Source organism: Podarcis erhardii, assembly GCF_964252035.2.
Source record: "Podarcis erhardii genome assembly, chromosome: 7".
Lineage (NCBI taxonomy): Eukaryota > Metazoa > Chordata > Lepidosauria > Squamata > Lacertidae > Podarcis > Podarcis erhardii.
In genome coordinates, this window is record NC_138511.1 from 57,486,284 (window position 1) to 57,507,020 (window position 20,737).

General features: G+C 42.8%; 1 protein-coding gene across 2 annotated transcripts in view; it reads right to left on the reverse strand.

Annotated features, from left to right (window-relative positions):
* The window catches only part of RSPRY1 (ring finger and SPRY domain containing 1), a 37,326-nt gene that overhangs the window by 11,596 nt on the left and 4,993 nt on the right, over positions 1-20,737 (reverse strand). Inside the window, exons 2-9 of one of the 2 annotated variants that reach the window (XM_081872450.1) lie at positions 20,642-20,719; positions 12,169-12,663; positions 8,077-8,129; positions 5,964-6,076; positions 4,783-4,909; positions 3,641-3,699; positions 2,355-2,421; positions 1,199-1,330 (exon numbers count right to left, since the gene is read on the reverse strand). In XM_081872450.1, coding sequence (XP_081728576.1) covers positions 1,199-1,330; positions 2,355-2,421; positions 3,641-3,699; positions 4,783-4,909; positions 5,964-6,076; positions 8,077-8,129; positions 12,169-12,515 — 898 coding nt within the window. In that variant the 5' untranslated portion in view covers positions 12,516-12,663; positions 20,642-20,719. The remainder of the gene's footprint in view (positions 1-1,198; positions 1,331-2,354; positions 2,422-3,640; positions 3,700-4,782; positions 4,910-5,963; positions 6,077-8,076; positions 8,130-12,168; positions 12,664-20,641; positions 20,720-20,737) is intronic. The other variant, XM_081872449.1, reaches the window with a different exon arrangement.

The window sequence follows — 20,737 nt, forward strand, 5'->3', positions numbered from 1 at the left end:
CCTGCATTTTCCAAGCCTCTTCCTATTCCCCTTTTAAGCCCCTGCAATTGGGGGCTTAGAGAAAGAGACTTGTAAAAGGCCCTGCCCACCTGTCAAATTTGGCCTGCAAGTCAGATCCTGATTAGGGGCTGGCCTATGGAGTCAAAAATGATTTCCCACCCCTGATTTAGACCTTTAAAAGGTTATAACCAGGCCTTTAGATTGAACGCAGGAACTTACTGAAAGTCAGTGTAGCTCTTTCATGAGCACAAGTATTCAAATGTTACCTGTGACTTACTCCCACTAACAAGTGGGCTGCTGCATCAAAGCCAAATGAGTCCAAATTTTAAGGACTTTCCCCCCTTAAAGACATTCCTATTTTTAGACTTTGAACAGCAACCAAGCTTTTGCCAGAGACTAGATTCTAGACTCAAGGGAACTTGCAACCCAAAGAGAACACAATGGTGGCAGAAGCAGAAGCCTATAATCACCATGGATTTCTTTCATATATTACCCACAGCAATGTGGTTACTGCTGTCTTGTGGATGCTTCCATATCACTCCTGGTGGCCTCTGCAACTTCCACCCACGAGCTTAAGGTGAGTTGCATAACAGCACATTCAGGTCAACTTGTGAAGTGGGCCACAGTCTCCCACTACTTTTCTATAGGGATGGCTAAATTAAACTGATATAAAAAGTGTCTGGGCACAAGATTTTCACCAGTGCACTTCCTGCTGGAAGGAGGACAATGCAAGGCAGATGTTTGCTTGGAGCCATAAACTCTCCACAGCAAGTCACGACAAGTTACACCCATAATAATTGTACACCTCACTTAGCTCCCTCTGTGAAAATTGCTCTGACAGACTTGTCTGACCTCAAGGCTAAAATGTACAAAACTGCTACACTGTGAAGTGCAGGCAGAATCAGTTCTCTGAGTGTTCAAAGGTCCCCTAAAGGGTTAGGCAGCTACCCCAAGACATTTCCCAAATTTCCTCCACCTTTGAGTTATCCTGCCTCTGGGTTAAGTGACCCGAATTCAGTAGCAGTACATGCACATAACACTGCTGGTTTTATCAAGGAAGTTTTCACTTTCGGATTCTGAAAGCTACATTACACCATAGCAGTCAAAGTTTGCTTAAATACCAAATAAAACATTGCATTTTTGAATGCAGAGCATGTCACCAGCAACGCCCCCATCTCGCAGATAAATTCTTACTTACATAGATTGTCTAAACTCCACTGGGCACAGAATCCAACTTGGCGTTTTAAGTAGTCTGGATTATCTGTCCATTTCTCTAACAAGACTAGCTGGTCACTGATGCATGTTTCAGAAACTGTCATTTTATTTTCACCTAAAATGGTAACACAAAGTGATGATTGTCAAAAAACCTTCACCGGAAACAAAGCTTGTTCATGCTTAAACATATCATTTTCTAAGTATCCAAAAGCAGTATTAGTTTCTCTTCTCTCTTTCTCAAAGAGGAACCAGGCAACATTTAAGCAGTCAGTGGAACTTACGTCACTGGCCATGTGATGATTAGCTAAGCAAAGCACCTTTCCAAGCATCCAAGAGGGCCTTTGCAGACACCATTTCTCTTCCCTGCCCTCCTGACACCACACCCTTACTATCTGGCAGGGGTGGGTAACTTTTTCAGCCCAAGTAGGCAACATCCTACACACACTCACACCCCTCTCCATTCTCCACCCAGGCTTTATCAGAATTCAAAGATGCATCCCAGGCAAGCAAAAGCACTCAAGGAGGGTGGAAAGCAGGGCTGGAGAAAAGGGGTGTGGTCTGGGGAGAGGCCCGAGGGCTACATAGAGAGGCTTGGAGAACTGTATTTGGCCACCAGGCCTGAGGCTCCCCACCCCTACTTTATAGCGCTAAAGGGCTCTGTTTGAAGGCTAAACATGTTTTGATCTCCCTCTGCCCTTTGGTTGGGCATCACTTGGGCCTGTTCATCCATTAAAAACAAGGCAACTCTTGTCAGGATATTGGGACTGTAGGCAGCACCATGCACAGATATGCAAAACCACAGGCACAACTAAACAGTCCTGCCACACCACACAGTCATTTGGTGTTCTCTTTAGAGGAAGCTGCAACAGCAGACATGATGCCCAGCTGCTTCCAGGCAACTAAGAATACCCTCCAAATCTCAGGTGGAGCCTGAGAGCAGAGGAGGGAGAGCAGTTGTCAGGCTCTGAAGGTTCACAATAAAGAACTCCATAGCACTTGGAGCAAGCCTAAGCCATATTGTCAGTGCCACATGCATGCTTATGAACAAAGTGTGTGTATGGGGGGGGGGGGAGTCCAACACACAGACTACTAGGAACCATCTTGTGTTTTCCCCATAGATTTTGAGCTAACTCACTTACTTGTTTGTGCAAACTTTTCCAGGGCTATTAGTGCAAAAAGCATTACGGTTGGGTGGGACTGGAACTCCTAAGATAAACAAGAGAATTAAAGGATACAGTATTCCCTTAAACTGACCTCCGAAGACAACAAACTTTAGCCGATTTGTCAAATACAGGGAAAAACATTGCACTTTCAAGACAAAAGCATTCATGTCTTGTCATAAGAGGAACGGTCTAATTACAGGGCTTTTTTTAGAGACCCAAGCACCAAGACAAAGTCCTACGCAGAAGGAAGAAGGAAGCTGTTCTGGATTATGGAAATATCCATGGCTCAGCTCAGAGGATCGGAAAACAAGCCACTGACTCCCACAAACCGCCTCCTTCAATTTCAGGCTTCCTCTAACTGTAGTTTGCTGTAATGTTCAATTCTGGCAACTGTGGCTTGGAGGCTACTGCTGATCATGGACTGCTTGATTCAGGAATCTGAACAAACTATAACTAGAGGCCAAAGCACAGCAAGAAATGAGTGTGAGAGACTTGAGGAGAGTGGAGCTGATGCTGATGTATTGCTGATCTTCCAAACCATGGCTTGGAGGACTGTGGCATCTGAACCCGGGCCACAGAGGGGATGAAATTTCTAAGCAATTTCTTCTCACCTATTAAGTCTGGCAGGGGAGGCCATGTTCTACCTCCTATCATTTCTGTCAACACATTATAAAAAGCTTTCTTTTAACCTTTCAAAGCTTTCCAGACAAATCTGAGGCCTCCATTGTACTAAAGAACAATGTAATGATTTTACAATGTTGGTTTTAATTTAAGACTTTTTATACATTGCTTTTTTTCTTGAAAAACAGAAATAAGTTGCCTGTAAGTTTATAAATGCTCCTAAAGGGGCAAATCCACACCACCACCTACAGATGGTGGGATGGGAACATTACTCTTCACTGCTTGCCCAGAGGAAAAATTGTGCAGGTGAGCACATGACTCTTCGCCACATGAACAACTTCTGAAGCTGACTTGTGCCTTCTGATATGGGGGGCTTCTGCATTCAAGGCATGTGCTCTACCTCTCAGCAATGCCCCCTCCCCATTTCTATGCATCCCCTCAACACACACTCACTACTGAAAAAGGAGGATGGTGGCAGCAGCAGCAGCAATGATGAAGGCTTGACCCCATGTTGGGAGCTGTTTCCTCCCAAAACTTAACAGGATGAAATGCAAGGCCCTGATCCCTCTGATGTTCACACACACAAGACATAGCATTTAAAGAGGAACAACATTAGAGGAGAATTAAATTGTGATACTCACCAAGCTCTGCAGCAAGTATTCCAAGATCCCTTGGCTGAGTAAACCTACACTTGCAGGGCCTGCAAGAACACTAAAAATGAAACACGTGCATCGAAGCTGCTGCATTACGTTTTTTAAAAGTCAATTCCAAAGAGCTTAATGTACAACTCTGCCCTCCCTGATATCTTGTGCTCTATAGGCATAAGGCATTGTGCAAGAAAGAAAGAAATCAAGTATATTTAGTTTAGCTTTAAAAAAAAATTAAGCAGGAAAAGCCAATGTTTTTTTAAATACAGTAATATTGCATCTTAAGCACATGTAACTTGTGCAATTTTAACCAAAGGTGGCAAAGCCTACTCAGTGTGCTGGCTCCAGAAGGCAAGGGATGATTGTACAGGGGCAGTTCCAAGGGTTTGGATAAGCATACAATCATACTGTGCTTAAAAAGATCTCAGAAAGCTAGACTCCACAGATAAGTTCACAAGATGGCATGAGGGTAATATCCATCCCCTTGTTTTTAGTATTAACCTCCAGCAGTCAGCTGTATATTGGATGCAGGCAGGAGCCCACAAATTTTTGCTAGGTGTGACAGCCAAGTATTGTTCCTACTGGACACTTCCCAGACCCAGCTACACAAAGTATGTACACCCCTCTTGTATTTACTGCCCCTAGTTAAGGGGCATTCAAATGGAGGAGCAGAAGGTGTATTGCAACCTCCCTCCCACTGTAACCGATAACAGTAAGTGTGCATTCTATCAAAACAACACAGCCTGAAACTACTTTCAAAGAGGAACCCTTTGCTTTCTGGTGTTGCCAGCATTATTATTTTTTTAAAGATGTTGCCTACTGTAGAGGAATACATTGGAGACACCCTGCTGGGCATCATTGATGATCTGGAGACCACAGCTGTGGGTGCCTGGGTGCAGCTGAACAAAACATTTTAAAGACTCGTTGATTTCAATTAGGGAGTTAATGTTCTAAGCACTGCCCCAGGATATTGAGGGCGTACTCTTGATAATGATGGGAGTTACATGCAACGTATTTACACCAGATCACCTGTGGCCTGAGCAGAGAGACTGGAGGGGAGAATCTAGAGCAAAACAAAGCAGGGTGCCTGTTAATAACCCCCACAGTTACATAAAAACATTAAAAATCCTTCTTACCTGCAAGTTTTTCTGCCAAACAGCCTAGTACTGCTGTTGTGTTCCGGTGTTTGGCAGGATGACAGGCATCCTGGCAAGCAACAGCTCCACTTAAACTTAATATTTCCGTTAACTTCTGCAATGCATCCTAAACAAGACAAGTTAAAATGCTACTGAATAGTAGAACACTGAGAGACACAGTCCCTTCTCTTTATATCAGCTCCAGACAGAACCAGAGGATACTCCAGTTATCTCCACGGTACTTTGTAACCACTGGGGAACAAAACATGCGCTCTCTATTTTTGCATGTGCAAAACCTCTTGTTTAACAGCTTCTGTTAGAAAAACAGCAACTCGCATCCACAAAACTGCAAGGACTATCAAGACACTAAATTAGTAGTCACGGGTTTTTAAGAAGTTAGGAAATACTTCTTCCTTCTTAAAAAGTAATTCACTGTAAAACAATATATAGCTGCAATCCTAAAATCTCTCACTCTGGAGTTGTGCCACTGAAGCCTGTGGGATAAATCCAGCATAAGCTATTTAAGAACCTTGGCCAAAGCAAAGCACACCAGCCATTCTGCAAAGTGTTGTTTCCCTTCAACTCTTTCTTTAGTCATATGATGAGAGGAGACTCAATGAATCATATTTTTGGAAGGAGAGAGGGCCCAAGAGAAATCTTAAAAGTGCCTGGGTTTGGCAGTGTTTTTGGTCTTGTGGTACACTTATACAAAGTTGACTAAGCAATGCGCACTAGGGGGGGGAAAGAATTCTTACTGACTTCTCTAGTCATGTGATAGATATCCTAATGCATTTCATAGTTCATACAGAAAGATTTATGGGCACGAAGACTATATATTCAGTATCTTTACAAACTGGTGGAGCATACATGAATTCTGAAGGCATCAACAGCCTAATTCTCAGTTTGGACAAGCAATTAGCAGATTCAGATAACAGAGAGTTTATACAACTCTATGCATGTGTCTCTGTGTGCGCTCACCAGGACAAGCTTTCCATCCAATGACTTTCTGTTGTGTTTTGAAACTTTTGTTCAGGAAATTGTTGATGTGAAAACGACACATTGTAATATTGTTTCTTAAGATGTGCATTGTTAAAATTTTGGTCAGAATCAGTTCGACAGTAGGGGATGCTACATGCTGTTGTAATAAGGTTACCAAGTCTGCATGCATTTATTTTACTTACTTTCGTTGGCAATGGACACTCATCCAAAAGCAAAGTTATAACAGCTGGTCCCAAGGGATCTTCTAATGGAATAACTCTAATTAAGGATTGGACAACTTCCAGCCAGCCTTCATCTGTCAATCACAAAACAGAGGCAACTGTCTTAGACTGGTAACAATAGATGGAGACAATAATCATACACGAATCACAAGTATGATTTCAATAGTATTTTAACAATTCATCTGAACAACACATCACAGTTAACAAGCAGCTGCTAATCTAGACTGCAATAGCAGGACAAACTCAGCTCTTGGAGATAGGGCAAATATTCATAGCTCCAGGGATTAATGTTAGGACAAGTTCACACATGCATATTTCTTACTCAACTGCAATACCTAGTGATGACTCATAAGTACAATAAATAGTAATAGTAGTAGTAATATTAATAATAATACCACCACCAACACTGAGCATTAACACTTCTCAGTGAAGGCAAGTCACAAATTCAGCTGCATTTTGTAACATGATGCTTATGCACAATCAATGCCATGAGTTTCTACAGCATAGATATAAGGTGAGATTTTGCTCCCTCTCTGAAGTTCCTTTACTATGTCCCACTAAGTTAATGGGAGCCACTAATGACTGAACCAGATCCATTTCTGCATAACCTCCATCCCTTGGTATGAACAGTGATTTGTAACAGAATGTAGGAACTGGCTTCTATAGGTAATGATTAGTGAATTGGGAAGGATTCCCTGAATACTACGAGGTCTAATACATTATCTCTTGGAAAGCCAGCTCCAGAGTTATATTATAAGAGGCAAAAGATCAGAAACACACCACCCTTCCTTCTCAAACTATGGTTTAAGTTTAAGAAAGGCACACAGGAGATAGAGTGCAACAAAGGTAACACACTGCCTTTCCAAACTGGTTCCCAGCAGTCTCCTTCTCCAACAGCAGGACACAGAGAGGAATTTGTGAATAGGCTGTTATATTTCCTATCATTTATGTATAAAGAAGATAATCTATAACTTGCTAATGAAACAGGAAAATCTGAACTCTCACGTTTCTGTTCTTGAAGAACATTTTATTTGGTCAGTTAGTGACATTGTCTTACCCTGCCTCATTTTCTTCAAGTACCTCACCAAGGAAGAAGGGAAAAGTCAAAGTGACTGAGGCCTAAAGGTTGCATTGCAGAGCAAGGCATTATCAGAGCCACAATTGACATTACTCTCTAGATGCTTTTTTCATTTTCCACATGTACAGCACCAATTTAGAAGAATTACATGTAATAAAGTCCAAAGGACTTTGGACACTGAATTTAAAGGAGGGGAAATGTATCTCGAGTCCTTTTTAGCGATAAAGGGGTATAATTTTTTTATGAGGAAATAAAGGATGATAAACTGTTTGTGTCATGGAAATCCACTGCATCAGACATGAAATTGATCTGCCTCTAGCTGTTCCAAAAGCTACTCTCAAGTCTTCAGTTACATCTTTAGGAATTGTGCTCCTTAAAACCACAGCTGCATGAGCAGGTGTGGTATTTTAAGCAGCTCCAGAACCAAGGAATTCAGACATCTACAGTTGCTCCAGGCAAAAATGCTTAAAAGGTATAGTGGTCCGGAGCCAACTTCGCCCACCTGGTATGCTGAAAGGGGATGACAGGAACTTTAGCCCAAAATATCTGGAGGGCACTAGGTTGGTAAAAACTGGTCTAGAGATATCAACACACATTTGGGGACATTCTTCCCATATCCTGCAAGGTTCCTCAGTATTTAATTAACATTTTCCTTTTAATTTGGAAGCAAACTATTCCCCTAGTTACTCCAAGGCCTGTTTACTAGCTCAATGTAAAACCAAAATAAGCCTGTTAGCTTGAGCCTCGTGGCAGCTGGCAGGCTGATTTCGCAACAGCATACCTCATAAATTTAGCCAGATTAGACAGGTACACATATTAAGCTAATTACAAATTTACCAAGCTCATTGTCAAGTAGCAGTATTATTTAGGTAATCACTGTAAAATTGCCTCAACCCTTGGAAATAAACATGCAGTGCGACTCTTAAGCTTCTTTACAGAGCTAAACGGTTTCTTAGTAGATTGCAACTGGAGTGCCACAGTAGAGCAGGGAGGTACCTGTTTCAGCCATTTCATGCAAAGTCATCATTGAATAAGGAGGTTCCTGATCACTGGAAGAAAACACAAGACAAAAAGGTTACGTTAATCATTATCAAAGTTGGCACACTCATACCAGCTTACAATGAAGAGCAATGCAGAAGATCCATGAGTGTATAACAGCCAGCTAAGTTCCATGGTTCCTATCCAATGTTAATTTTATTCAGAGTAGAACCAATGAAATGACTGGACATGACTAACAGGTCCATGAAATTCAATAAGTCTATTCTGAGTAGAATCTGGTTGGATATAGTCTCATATCTATAATGAAGAAGAATAACTATCATATTTGTTTACTGAATAGGTTTTTATGCCACCCTTCCTCTAAGGAACTCAGAGGGGCATACATGGCCACCTGTTTATCTTCTTAACAACCTTGTGAGGCAGGTTAGGCTGAGAGCCAGTGATTGTCATGGTAACCCTGAGCCAAACTGTGGCTGATAAGGACTTTGAACCTTCTCTCTTCACTACTTCCCCATACTGGTGTAGCAGAAATGTTTCCTAGGCCACAGTCACATCATCAAGTGCAGAACCAGGGATCTACATGTACAGATGTGCCTGAAGGATATTTATCAGCCCTACAACAAACTGGAAGTAGAACTTTATCCAATGTGGGGAACACAATGGCTTTCTGGTGGTGCAGTCATCTAGAGTGAACGTGAAAACAAAGACCCTGACTTGGCATACAAAAACTCTTATTGCACGCAACAGGGCTTCTCTAGACAACTGCCATAATCAGCACCATACCCCAGGATTCAATGGCCAGAAACCTTCATTTGTATCATTAATTTAAGAGACTGTTGGAAGCCTTCCAGCAAAAGGCACTCCTTTGCCTATTAGAAGAAACAAGAAAGCTGATATGGAGGTTTGCCATTAAAACTAGAACCTGGCAGGCAAACATCTACTGGAACGAACAACATTCTTGGTCATGTGGTGGAAAATATAGAGGCCAAATGGACCTCCCAAGATGGGGAATTCCATTATCCATAGAAAAAGCCACATCCCAGCCAGCTGCATCTCAGCCACCCTTGGAAGAAGAAAAACAACCTCCCCAGCAAATCTAATGGAGCAGGCAGGTTGGTAAGGAAAGTGACTGAGCCCAAACCATTTAGGGATTTAAGCACACTGATTTCTGCCTGAAATAAACTGGCAACCAGTGCAATCAGCTGTTGTGAAAATTTGATGAGCATCCGCTCACACTCTCATTGCCTCAGAGGATACTGCAATAAGCCAAATTCTTAGGATAATGAGACAGTGTCAACACATTAATGTAGAATCTTTTCATTATTGCCACAGTTCCTAAAAGTATACCAAGTGCTTTTATGAAAGTATAAAAACACAGAGGTCCACACCCAAGGTCTAAAATATAAAAGGCAAGACCATTAAAGGTACAAGAGGGAAGAGGGGCAGAGCCCTCCATTCAGAACAGAAGACAGAGCACCTCTGGCTCAAGGCCAGCTGCTACACACCAAGTGTTAACGGAACGCAACATGAAAGGGAATGGAAGTTGTGGAGTGCTGAATGGCAGAGGGCATGGAAGGAAGCAACAGAACGCTTGCGATCCAATCTTGGGGGGTTGGGCTGGGGACGAGAATCACAAAACTATTTTCCACTTATAATGTGACCATTTGTGATTGACAATATGTTCTATCACAGGACTGAATTCCCACTGGCTAAGAATTCTACCGAGTGCTTTCCCTAGTAACTTGTTAGTAGACATGTCCCTTCCAGTGCCCAGGTGAGGGAGTAGAAACAGAGTTTGAGACTTAGCCTAGAGAGACCTGGGTTCAAAATCCTGCCCAGCCATTGAGCACACTGGGTAGCCTTGGGCCAGTTGATAACCCCTGGATGCTACTTTGAGCCCCTTAAAGGAAAAATAGGATCCAAGCAGGATGAATTTTTACTATTGCTAGAAAATTCCCCCAAACAGCCTACTCTTTTTGTAGAAAACTGTCTGTTAGTTTATTCAGGTCAGCAACCCCCTCCCAAGTTAAAGCAATACAATGTTTATAGCCAATAATGCTTGAACAAGATAGTCCTGAAAGCAACTGAACCCATCCCACTGCCCCACACTGTTGTATTCTGCGCAAGTGGGAGAGTCATTCATTTTGTTCTCAGCACAAGGCAGGTGAAAACAGACATCATTAACTTGAAAAAAGTGGCATAGGAGAAGCATTGTACTGCTGAGGTTCAATCCAAGTAAACTATAATGCTTGAGAAGAGAGGTGGAAATGCATTCCATTGTGCCCAGAAGCTTCTGTTTATTACATTTATACCCAGTCTTTCCCTCCACCACAAAACGCAAGGCTGTTCACAAAGGATTCCCAGGCAGTCTTGAAGTCAAACCCTAATCAGACCCAGACCCTCTTTGCTTCAACAAAGTGGGGGCATCACGTGCCTTCAGACTGTGGCCTAGGACAAACAGAAGCTCCAGTCTGTGCCAGAAAGGGCCTCAGACGCTTGGAGCTGGCAGGTAGCAAAGAATGAAGTGATTATTTAAGGAGTTATGAAAGAGCATTTTTGACAGCAGCTCAGATAATAAAGCAGGAAGGAAACTGTCAACACCCTTGTTGATGTTTAAGATACTACAAAGATAACTCAAACTGACAACGAATAATGCCAATTTTAATCAGGAAAGGAAGCATTAAGGACAATTTTGTTGGTGCTGTTGCTATGATATGTAGCAGTAGCTCCTCTGCCATTGGAAGGGTGTGATCATGTCTCTCTCCCTCCTCACATAAACTTTGCTTGCCTGGCATATTCCTTCCTTTGCCTGTCTGTAGCCCCCTGTCCCCAACCACTCCCAATGTGCTCATGGTTCAACAGGGTTTTTCAGATCCAATTCAAACATCACAAGCTGTGCCACCAGAGAACGCACCCAGGCATCACTTCTTTGAAAGTGGCTTTATTGCTTTACCCTACTCAAGAATCTTTAACCATTATGTAAACATTTGTAAGAATTGGCACAACACATATATCACCGGAGCAGCCCTGCTGGACCAGAGCAAGCCCAAATTCCTGTTACCCAAAGTGCTCAGCCAGATGCTTATGGAAAGTCCACAAGCAGGATAAGGGAATCAGTCATTTCTGGCTATTATTCCAAGCAATGGGCTTTATTTGATTCTGAAAGTATCATCCTGACTGGTAGCCCCTGGGAGCCTTATTATCTATTAATATTATTATTATTAACAATAATTAAATTTCTATACTGCTCTTCATGTCTATTCCTCCTTTAACTCCTTTCAATCTGGAGTTTTAGAAGGGGCAGACCAACAGACCACTCCAATACATGCTTCTGCAGAAGCAAGTCAACTCAAAGACAGGGGACAAGCACAAGTTGCTGCCCCCCACCTATCCACGAAGACATCTTCAACTGCTGAGTTAGGAAAGGGGTCAGAGGAAAGCTTCCCTAAATAACTGCCTCCTTAGCATGCGCTGCCGAATCTTACAATGCACTGCAAACACACAAAGGGAATTTGGTTGAAGGAAGTCAAACTGGCTAACAAATCCCAACAGCACTTACTAGCACTATCAGAGTGTCCCCTTCCGTCCCAAAGGAAACCTTTCTTCTGCCATCAAAGGTGGCAGAACTACCTCTGGCCTCCAAAGACCTTAGGCAGCATCTTGTATATTGCTTTTGTGTCTGTTGAAACTGTAGAAGTCTCAACATGACACAAAGACAGTTTGCCATTTGGCTCTCCTCCCACGACTGGTGTAGGCATATTGCAGTGGCTGCCACTCAACGGAATCAGGCAGTGTAAGGTTACAGGGCCGAGTAGGATTTCACTGAAACAAACTTTGGACGTCAAAATGAACTGCTGGAGGGGTATTCAAAAAGCGCAAGTGTTGCGAGGAGAAGCCAAGACGAATCTACTATCTTATTCATAGATTGTTCCTGAAACATCTGTAGACATTTCCAATTCCAAAATAAAGTTGTCCACTTTTATGCCACTGGAGGGGGACATTAGAGCAGTCTCCACAGATTGCAGCACAGCAATTTACAAGAGAAGGAAGGTACATCCATGGTAATATTTCTCTTCAGGAAGTACTTACTTGTCTACCAACGTCCGAATTACTGCTAGCGTGTCAAGTACTAATCCATCCACGTTATGTTTTTTCCTTCTTGGTTCATGTGGCCCCCGTCCCCGCCGGGGGGGCCTCACTGGGTCCCTCGGGTGGCTCCTGGAGTCCGATACAGGCACTCTGCTGTTCTCTGTCTGGCGACTTCTGGATTCTGCATTGTCTTCTACCCCACTGTCTTCCCGACAAACACAGGAGTTGCCCATGCTGCTAGCCCCCAAGGTTTGCAGCAAACAGGGAATGTGCTGTTCAAGGGTCAGCCGTAAACCTTGGAGAAGGCTCCTGCTCGCATAGAACACAACCAAAGCAACGACAATCATCTAGACAGTTTTAAAAGCAATGTTTTGGGGATCCTGAATTGCAGCTTTTGCATCATATGAGTCTGTAACAACTGGAATGGGCAGGGAATGGCTGGGTAAGTGTCTGACATCATCACTGAAGATACACATTGGTCATCCAAAAGGAGGCCTGGAGGGTAAGAAAAAATACAAGCCCATCAACTTGGATTGAAATTGTAAAATAATGTGACTAGCAAACAAGTTCCTTTGCAAGCAGGCAAACAATCCTAATTTCCCCTTTGGCATACCTTTGTGCCCTGCACCAGAAAGGGAACCTGTACCCTCCAGATGCTGGTGGACTCCCAACTCTCATCAGTCCCAGCCCAGTTCCCCAACCCTGCCTTAAACCAAACAGCTGATGCTACAAAGAGGGAAAACTTGCTTCTTATCCTCAAATCTGCTAAGGCGCCCAGTACTGCAATTCTGTCCCGTTCAGATACCCAGGGCTACAAAAATGCTAATCAACCGCAATTCCCTCCAATTTATCCCCACCCTGAAGCATTCTGACATGCTGTTCTCAAAGTAAACTGAAGCGGGAGAGGGAAATGCACGTATACACAGTTCCTGGGGGAGGCTCAAACTGCATCCAGATCCCCGCCATCCTAAAACAAATGATCAATGCAAGGTTTCTTGAGGCAGCCAGTAGTAAAGTCCTTCCCACTCCTTTGTGTGAGTCCAAAGCCAGCTGCAAGGGAGTTGGGTCACTGGGAAATGCAGGTAGAGTGTGCAGCCAGTATAGAGCTTGAAAAATATTTCTGTTTCTCCAGGAGCCAGCCTCAAGTTGAAAAAAAAGATCAGTTTACTAAGTGGTGGGCATTTAAAATAAAAATAAAAATCAAGGAGCCAGACACCTATGGATTTCAGCCTAGCCCTCCATATACCATGTTGCCTCTTCTACTATGCTTTATTTGAAAATAAGTGTATTCTGATATTCCAGCCAGCTTACCAAGAATAAAAATGTTATCTAACTATCAAAAAGCAGGGTAAAGAACCCCACACAATTCAAGTTGCCCAGTCAGTTTCCATTAGCATTATACCCTGAAACAAATGGCAACTTGTCAACTGATGGAGGAAATGGTACATAAAGGTCTATGAAGAATTATCTTGCTCTGAAGAGAGTGGAAACGACACCCACAGCCTAGTAAGCTGCCCAGGTCCAGCTGCCAGTGGTGGCCCCTCCCTCCTCTAACTGTCACCCAGGAAATCTTTGCAGAACCACCCACTCTGCAGCAGAGCAGAAAAGAAGTTACCATCACAGCTTCTTCTAAACAAACAGTTGTCTTTTGCATTGGTTGTTGTTGTTGTTTTAAAAAAATCAGTTCTTATTATTGTAATAATGTTTATATAAACTGCTTTGTGATGTCTGTCTGAAAACCAGCATAGAAATACCTTAAATAAGACCAGGACAGTGGAGGGAGGAGAGTGATGGGGATGGTGGAGGGCTCAGAACTTGCCTCCCAAAAGCAGGCCAGATGCTGGCACTGGCACTAAGTTGGCTGCCATATTTGGGTAACCATAAAGCTCTTCTGAGCACGGGGTGGCGAAAGGAGAAAGGAGGAAGAGATGTAACTTCATGACACATGGCCCTCCACAGTGAATGACTGGAATGCATCAACTGGCTTAATTTTAAAAAATGCAAGATGCTTGTAAATCTTTAAAAAACAACAACAGGGAAGAGTGATACTGAGAGCTGAACTTTCCATAAAGGTTGGTCCTTCCTTCCTTTAGACCAATTCACACCACTATATTGAGAGTGGCATAGCTGTAACTATCAAAATAACCTGCTTTTGTGAAACCACCACTTATAAAGGCTTAGTCATAATATGAAAACTACAATTTAATGGAACAAGGTACAATTTACCTGGATGATTATCAACCCAAAATCCTACCTGAACCAGCCCGAGTAAGGTGTAGGAAGTACTAATCTATGTGAAAACTCACATTTAGCCCAGTGATGACTAAAACCCAAGCTTTCCACAGGAAACTGTCTTATTCCAAGTCAGACCATTGGTCCATATAGCTCAGTATTGCTTACATTAACTGGCAGCAGCTCTTCACAATTTCTGATAAGATCTCGCCCAGCGATACCTGGAGATGCTGGGAAGTGAACCTGAGATCTTTTGCATGCCACAGCCCTGTTGACAATACACACGTGACAGCAGGTTCAACGCCTGTCTTGTTGTTTTGTCCACCTGTAAAGTTATTCTAATATCAAATTATTAAGGAATTACTGTGAGTGATTTGGACCTGGCAAATAAAATCTAAGACTCTTAGAATAACTTGTTTCTAAACGAGAATGAGAACTAATTTTTCACTTGTTGATTACAGTTAGAATTTCTACCACACTCTATTGGGAGAAAATAAGTGCTCTACTGATTAAATATAGAAAGTAAGTGATGTTATTCGTCATTATTAGTCATATTGATCCATCATACATGAGATATACCATTCTCGTGTATGACTGATATATATATATAATCACACAGCCTGAAAGTCAGTATATTTAGATCATCCAGCACATCAGTGAGTAAGGCAGAAGAAGGGGAGGAACTCAGTTTCACAGATTCCTAGAGGCTGAAGCATCAAGTCAATCATCTTGAAACGTCATAACTTACAACAACCCATGAAATGACTGTGCACCTAGGATTAAGGTACATTGATGCAAACCTATTTAAGTTGTTCCTCTGCCTTATTTTTTCCTAAACTGATACAGGCTATATAACAGCACGCATAATTTGGTTTCAAAGCACAATGTCCAAGTTTCTCTTAAAATCATGAGGAGCCAACCCATGGTGTAAAACCAGTGAATTAGCACAGTACTTGGGATGGAGACTCTCAACTAACAAGGGGGAGCTTATTACTCTCCTCAGTTTGCCAGTTTCCTGAAAAAGAAGTTCTACACATGCTGCAAAGACAAAGATAAGCTGCAAATGCGAAGTTAAGTAGCCCTTACAGAAAGTAAAACTGCTCTGTTGGGCACTCAATACATAAACAAGTTATCTGTGCACCAGCCATCTTACAGCTCACAGTAAACAGTCTATGTAACCCTCAGCTGCCACCCCACCTTTAATGCACTTTAGATATATACAGGTATAACAGCTAATTTCATTGAAGTCTGTATTTTTCCTATATTTTTCACTTAAGTATTTAAGTGAAAAATTTGGATCCCTTCCAGTCGGGATTCAGGCCTCATCATGGGACTGAAACTGCCTTGGTCGCACTGGTTGATGATCTCCGGCGGGCCAGGGACAAAGGTGAGAGCTGTTTCCTGGTTCTGCTGGATCTCTCAGCGGCGTTTGATACCATCGACCATAACATCCTCCTGGACCGTCTTGAGGGGCTGGGAGCTGGGGGCACTGTCATACAGTGGTTCCGCTCCTTCCTCCTGGGCCGTGTTCAGAAAGTGGTGGTGGGGAATGAGTGTTCAGACCCCTGGGCTCTCACTTGTGGGGTGCCTCAGGGTTCTGTCCTCTCCCCCATGCTTTTCAACATCTACATGCAGCCGCTGGGAGAGATCATCAGGGGGTTTGGGCTGGGTGTTCATCAGTATGCGGATGATACCCAGCTCTACCTCTCTTTCAAATCAGAACCAGTGAAGGCGGTGACAGTCCTGTGTGAGTGTCTGGAGGCGGTTGGAGGATGGATGGCGGCTAACAGATTGAGATTGAATCCTGACAAGACAGAAGTACTGTTTCTGGGGGACAGGAGGCGGGCAGGTGTGGAGGACTCCCTGGTCCTGAATGGGGTACCTGTGCCCCTGAAGGACCAGGTGTGCAGCCTGGGAGTCATTTTGGACTCACAGCTGTCCATGGAGGCACAAGTTAAATCCGTGTCCAGGGCAGCTGTGTACCAGCTCCATCTGGTACGCAGGCTGAGACCCTATCTGCCTGTGGACTGCCTCGCCAGAGTGGTGCATGCTCTGGTTATCTCCCGCTTGGACTACTGCAATGCACTCTACGTGGGGCTACCTTTGAAGGTGACCCGGAAACTACAACTAATCCAGAACGCAGCAGCCAGACTGGTGACAGGGAGCGGCCGCCGAGACCATATAACACCGGTCTTGAAAGACCTACATTGGCTCCCAGTACGTTTCCGAGCACAATTCAAAGTGTTGGTGCTGACCTTTAAAGCCCTAAACGGCCTCGGTCCAGTATACCTGAAGGAGCGTCTCCACCCCCATCGTTCTACCCGGACACTGAGGTAAAGCACCGAGGGCCTTCTGGCGGTTCCCTCACTGCGAGAAGTCAAGTTACAGGGAACCAGGCAGAGGGCCTTCTCGGTAGTGGCGCCCTCCCTGTGGAATGCCCTCCCACCAGATGTCAAAGAGAACAACAACTACCAGACTTTTAGAAGACATCTGAAGGCAGCCCTGTTTAGGGATGCTTTTAATGTTTGATGTATCATAGTATTTTAATATTCTTTTGGAAGCCGCCCAGAGTGGCTGGGGAGGCCCAGCCAGATGGGCGGGGTATAAATAATAATAATAATAAAAAAAAGTACATCAACCTATAAAAAACACTGCCAGCCAATTTCTAGCTTCTCGTTTGTTTAAGCTTTGTCTCACATATGCCACATACCCCTCTACCCCTAACAGAGACAGAACATTTCTGGCAATGTGGAAGCAATGAGTCAGTCCCTTGTGAAAAGACATGGGGAGCAGGGGGAGAAACTGAAGTGTATGCGACACCTTTCCTTATCAGCTCTCAACTTACTCTACTTCTGTAAGAGAACAAAATGCATAGCATGAAGTTCAACTACCTTGTCTGATCACCACAAGGATTTCTGTTTGCATAACATGACTTCCCCGCCTCCTCCCCCTCATGTGCTCTGTGCCTTTGCCAAATCTGCTCAGGAGTGTTAGGGGAAACCCTAGAACAGACTTAGGTGACACATAGTGGAAGGAGGGAGGCATAATGTTCTGTTGCGCAAGCAGAAATCCTTGCACTGATGGGACAAGGTAGTTAAACACCGTCCATCCAATGCATTTTGTTCATGTAGCGCTATGATGGATACAACCCAATATGTATCACTTACCACATAAAATTGTGCTGTTCTATATATTTATGAAATTTTGAAATATAGCAGCCTTAATTTTGCTCAAACAAATAATTTCCAAACCATCATCCAATAAAATTCACAGCCCTACAAAGTTGCAGTAACTTGCTGTATGCACAAACCAGTGTGTTAGTGGCCAAGAAATGCATTGGGAACCAAGGGTATCATTCATAGGTCTGGAAAGCATTGCACAATACAACTTAGAAAAACAACAACTTCCAAGCAAGGGTTTTTGGCCCTACTATCAGCAGGCCTTGCGTGGTCTGCCTGTCAGACAGTTCAGGAACTCCCTTCAAATAGCCAGCATGCTTTTGGTCACCTCTGCTTATCAGAGGAACACACACATTGGGAAGTGCTAATACAGTACTGATGAAAACTAGACTTGGCTACTGCTAGTTCTGTGAATCAAGGAAGCAGCACGAGGACTCCCAAATACCAGCCTCTTTCAGCTGCTCTCTGTTAACTACTACGGTACATGTATTTTTAGCAACATGTTTGCCAACTGATTGCATCAGACACAAATTCTTCCAGCAAGAGTTCTATTTTTGTGGGCTCCAGGCACAACACTAGAAATAAATACCTTTTGACACCTGATACTCTCCTTTTCTTAGCACGTACACACAACACACACACACAGAGAATGCCTACTATGAGCCAGCGTAACAAAATAAAGACTTAAAAGAACACTTGATTTTTCTACACAATACTTAATTTCTCAGAAACTCTAGGAATGAACTGCCACCCTTTGTGAAAAAAGCTGGTCTCCTCCCCCTATATTCCAATTCGTAATATTAAAAAGTGCATAAATCTAGCTTCTGCAAACACAGGGGTATACCACTTGCAACAGAATATGAAGCATGCAAATTTGGTTCCTTAATTTACTGAACAATTCTAACTGTAGAATGCACATTTCCCCTTCTGCACTGCCTGAAACAAAAAGCTGAACAGGCTTGCTCCACAGGCACTATTTCTATGGGAAGGTCTCCAATAAAAAGACATCCACGCTCGTAATTTTAACATGTTATCCAATGTAACGTACGACATCTATATGATCATCCCACCAAATTTTCCTGGTCCAAACAACTCAGCAGAAGAACTTGGCTGGAAATGGTTTTGAGCGCAGGCGCCTCTAGAGTAAGGAGGGAAGGAATCAATGATTCACAGCCTCAAGTGTTTCCTTACACTCAACCATAATCACCTCATTGTGGAAAAACCCTGCCCACTCTGAATTCTTGCCAAGAAGCCAAAGTTGAATACACGGATGACTTCAACCTTTCAGTTTCCAGTCTTAACTCAGTAATAGCTGGATTTTTCCCTCACCCATCGTAAATACATAAAACCCATAGCTCTAAGAGAATCAACTCACAAAAAGTTAACACAGAGATACTGTTTGCATTTCAAAGAGAGAGAAAATGTGGCTTGACTGTTTCTGCAAAGAAAACAAGAATGCCCATGTGCAAACTGGATTTTGGGTCTGGTTAAACCTCCCTATCATACTATGCCAGAAATTTCTTCGCATTCTGTTATTAAACTTCCCTGAATCAGAAAGAGCTTGGCAATTTTCTGAAGTGTAAAAATTACTGTTTAAAAACCAAACAGTAATATACAATTATAAGAACCTTATTTTTGGTTTTCTACGTGTAAATTTGCAATTGGCACCTGAGAAGTTTCTGTTTTGGAGACTCAATGGTCCCCATGTACAAGCTTCCCCAGACCCTCCATTTAAAACAAAAATTAGCCCTACTAACAAAACACCGACTATTCATTTGCTTTATGACCAAGAACGGTGCAGTCTAAATCTTATATTATATTTGGGGTTACTCTCTTCAAATCCTACTTCCTAGAAATGGGGCACATATGGTAAGCAAACATTGCAAATCATTTTTCATGTATGATTGACATCAGTTTTATCCACAATCCAAACTTAGGGTTTGCTGACGTGTAGGTCATAACTGCAGAGGTGTTTCTTAAATGGAGAAATATTTCTGCAGTGCTTGGCTTGGAAGTGGGAAGTACAAGTACAGCAAACACAATGCAAAGAAAGCTTGGCTATTTCTTCAACTTTGTTTTCTAAATGAAGTCAAATAAGCAAGAGAATTACAATCTCTAGTCTAGGGCATTAGAAAATTTTCTTATGCAAATCATTCCACATTACCAGGCACACATTAACATGAAACTGAGCTAAAAGGTTTAGAAGATTATAATTTCATTAAATCTCCTATGGAAGCCAATTCTCAAGTTTGGGTCACAATCATATGCCATACTTTTAAGAAAAGGTGGGGAAATTAATTAATTGATTGATTTAATTTCTTACCTAGTCTTCACCATAAGGTCTCAGGGAGAGTTAAAACAATATACTGGTAATATACAATTATAAAAATGGATAAAATTGCTATAATTATAAAACTAGTAAAACCATTTTTTAAAAAACAGGGCAGAATGATATAACTTCAACAAAAGAGGTGGGTCCCACAAAGCAGAATTAAAACTTCGGTTTAAGAGGTGAATCTTCACCTGTACAATAAATATTCCAGACACATTTCTGCAGGGAGGAAACTCCATAATTTAGGGCCTGCCACAGAGAGAGCCCTCTTCTGGACCTGCATTTCTGACCAGTGGAAGTATTCAAATAGTCTTCAAGGGATTCCACACACAGAGCACAATGCAATAGTCCAGTCTGAACAGTATCAGGGTGTAGAGTACACTGGTCGTCTCTCTCCAAAAGGGGCCATAGCTGGAAAAAAGGAACTTCAGGTCACCAAGGCTACCTAAACCTCCAGGGGCAGTAGTGGATCTAGGAGCACCGCCAAGCTATGAACCGGCTACTTCCAGGGGAGTGCAGCCGCATCCAGAACAGGTAATCTCCAACCTCCTAGACTCAGTAATTCAGAACACACAACATCTTTGTCGTCTCAGGATTCACCTTCAATTTACTGGTCCACATCTAGCCTCCAAGCACTGGTCTGTTATGGGTCATCACACACTTCTATGTATCTGAATGGTGCTGGAAAGTTGACTAGAAGGAAGTGATGCATTGGTGAAAAATAAGTTACCTCACTTATCCTCAATGTCGGCAGCTAATACAAAGGGGTAGAGCACACAATCTCCTGCACTGCACCAACTGCTAGGAGCTGAAACAGACCAGGAAA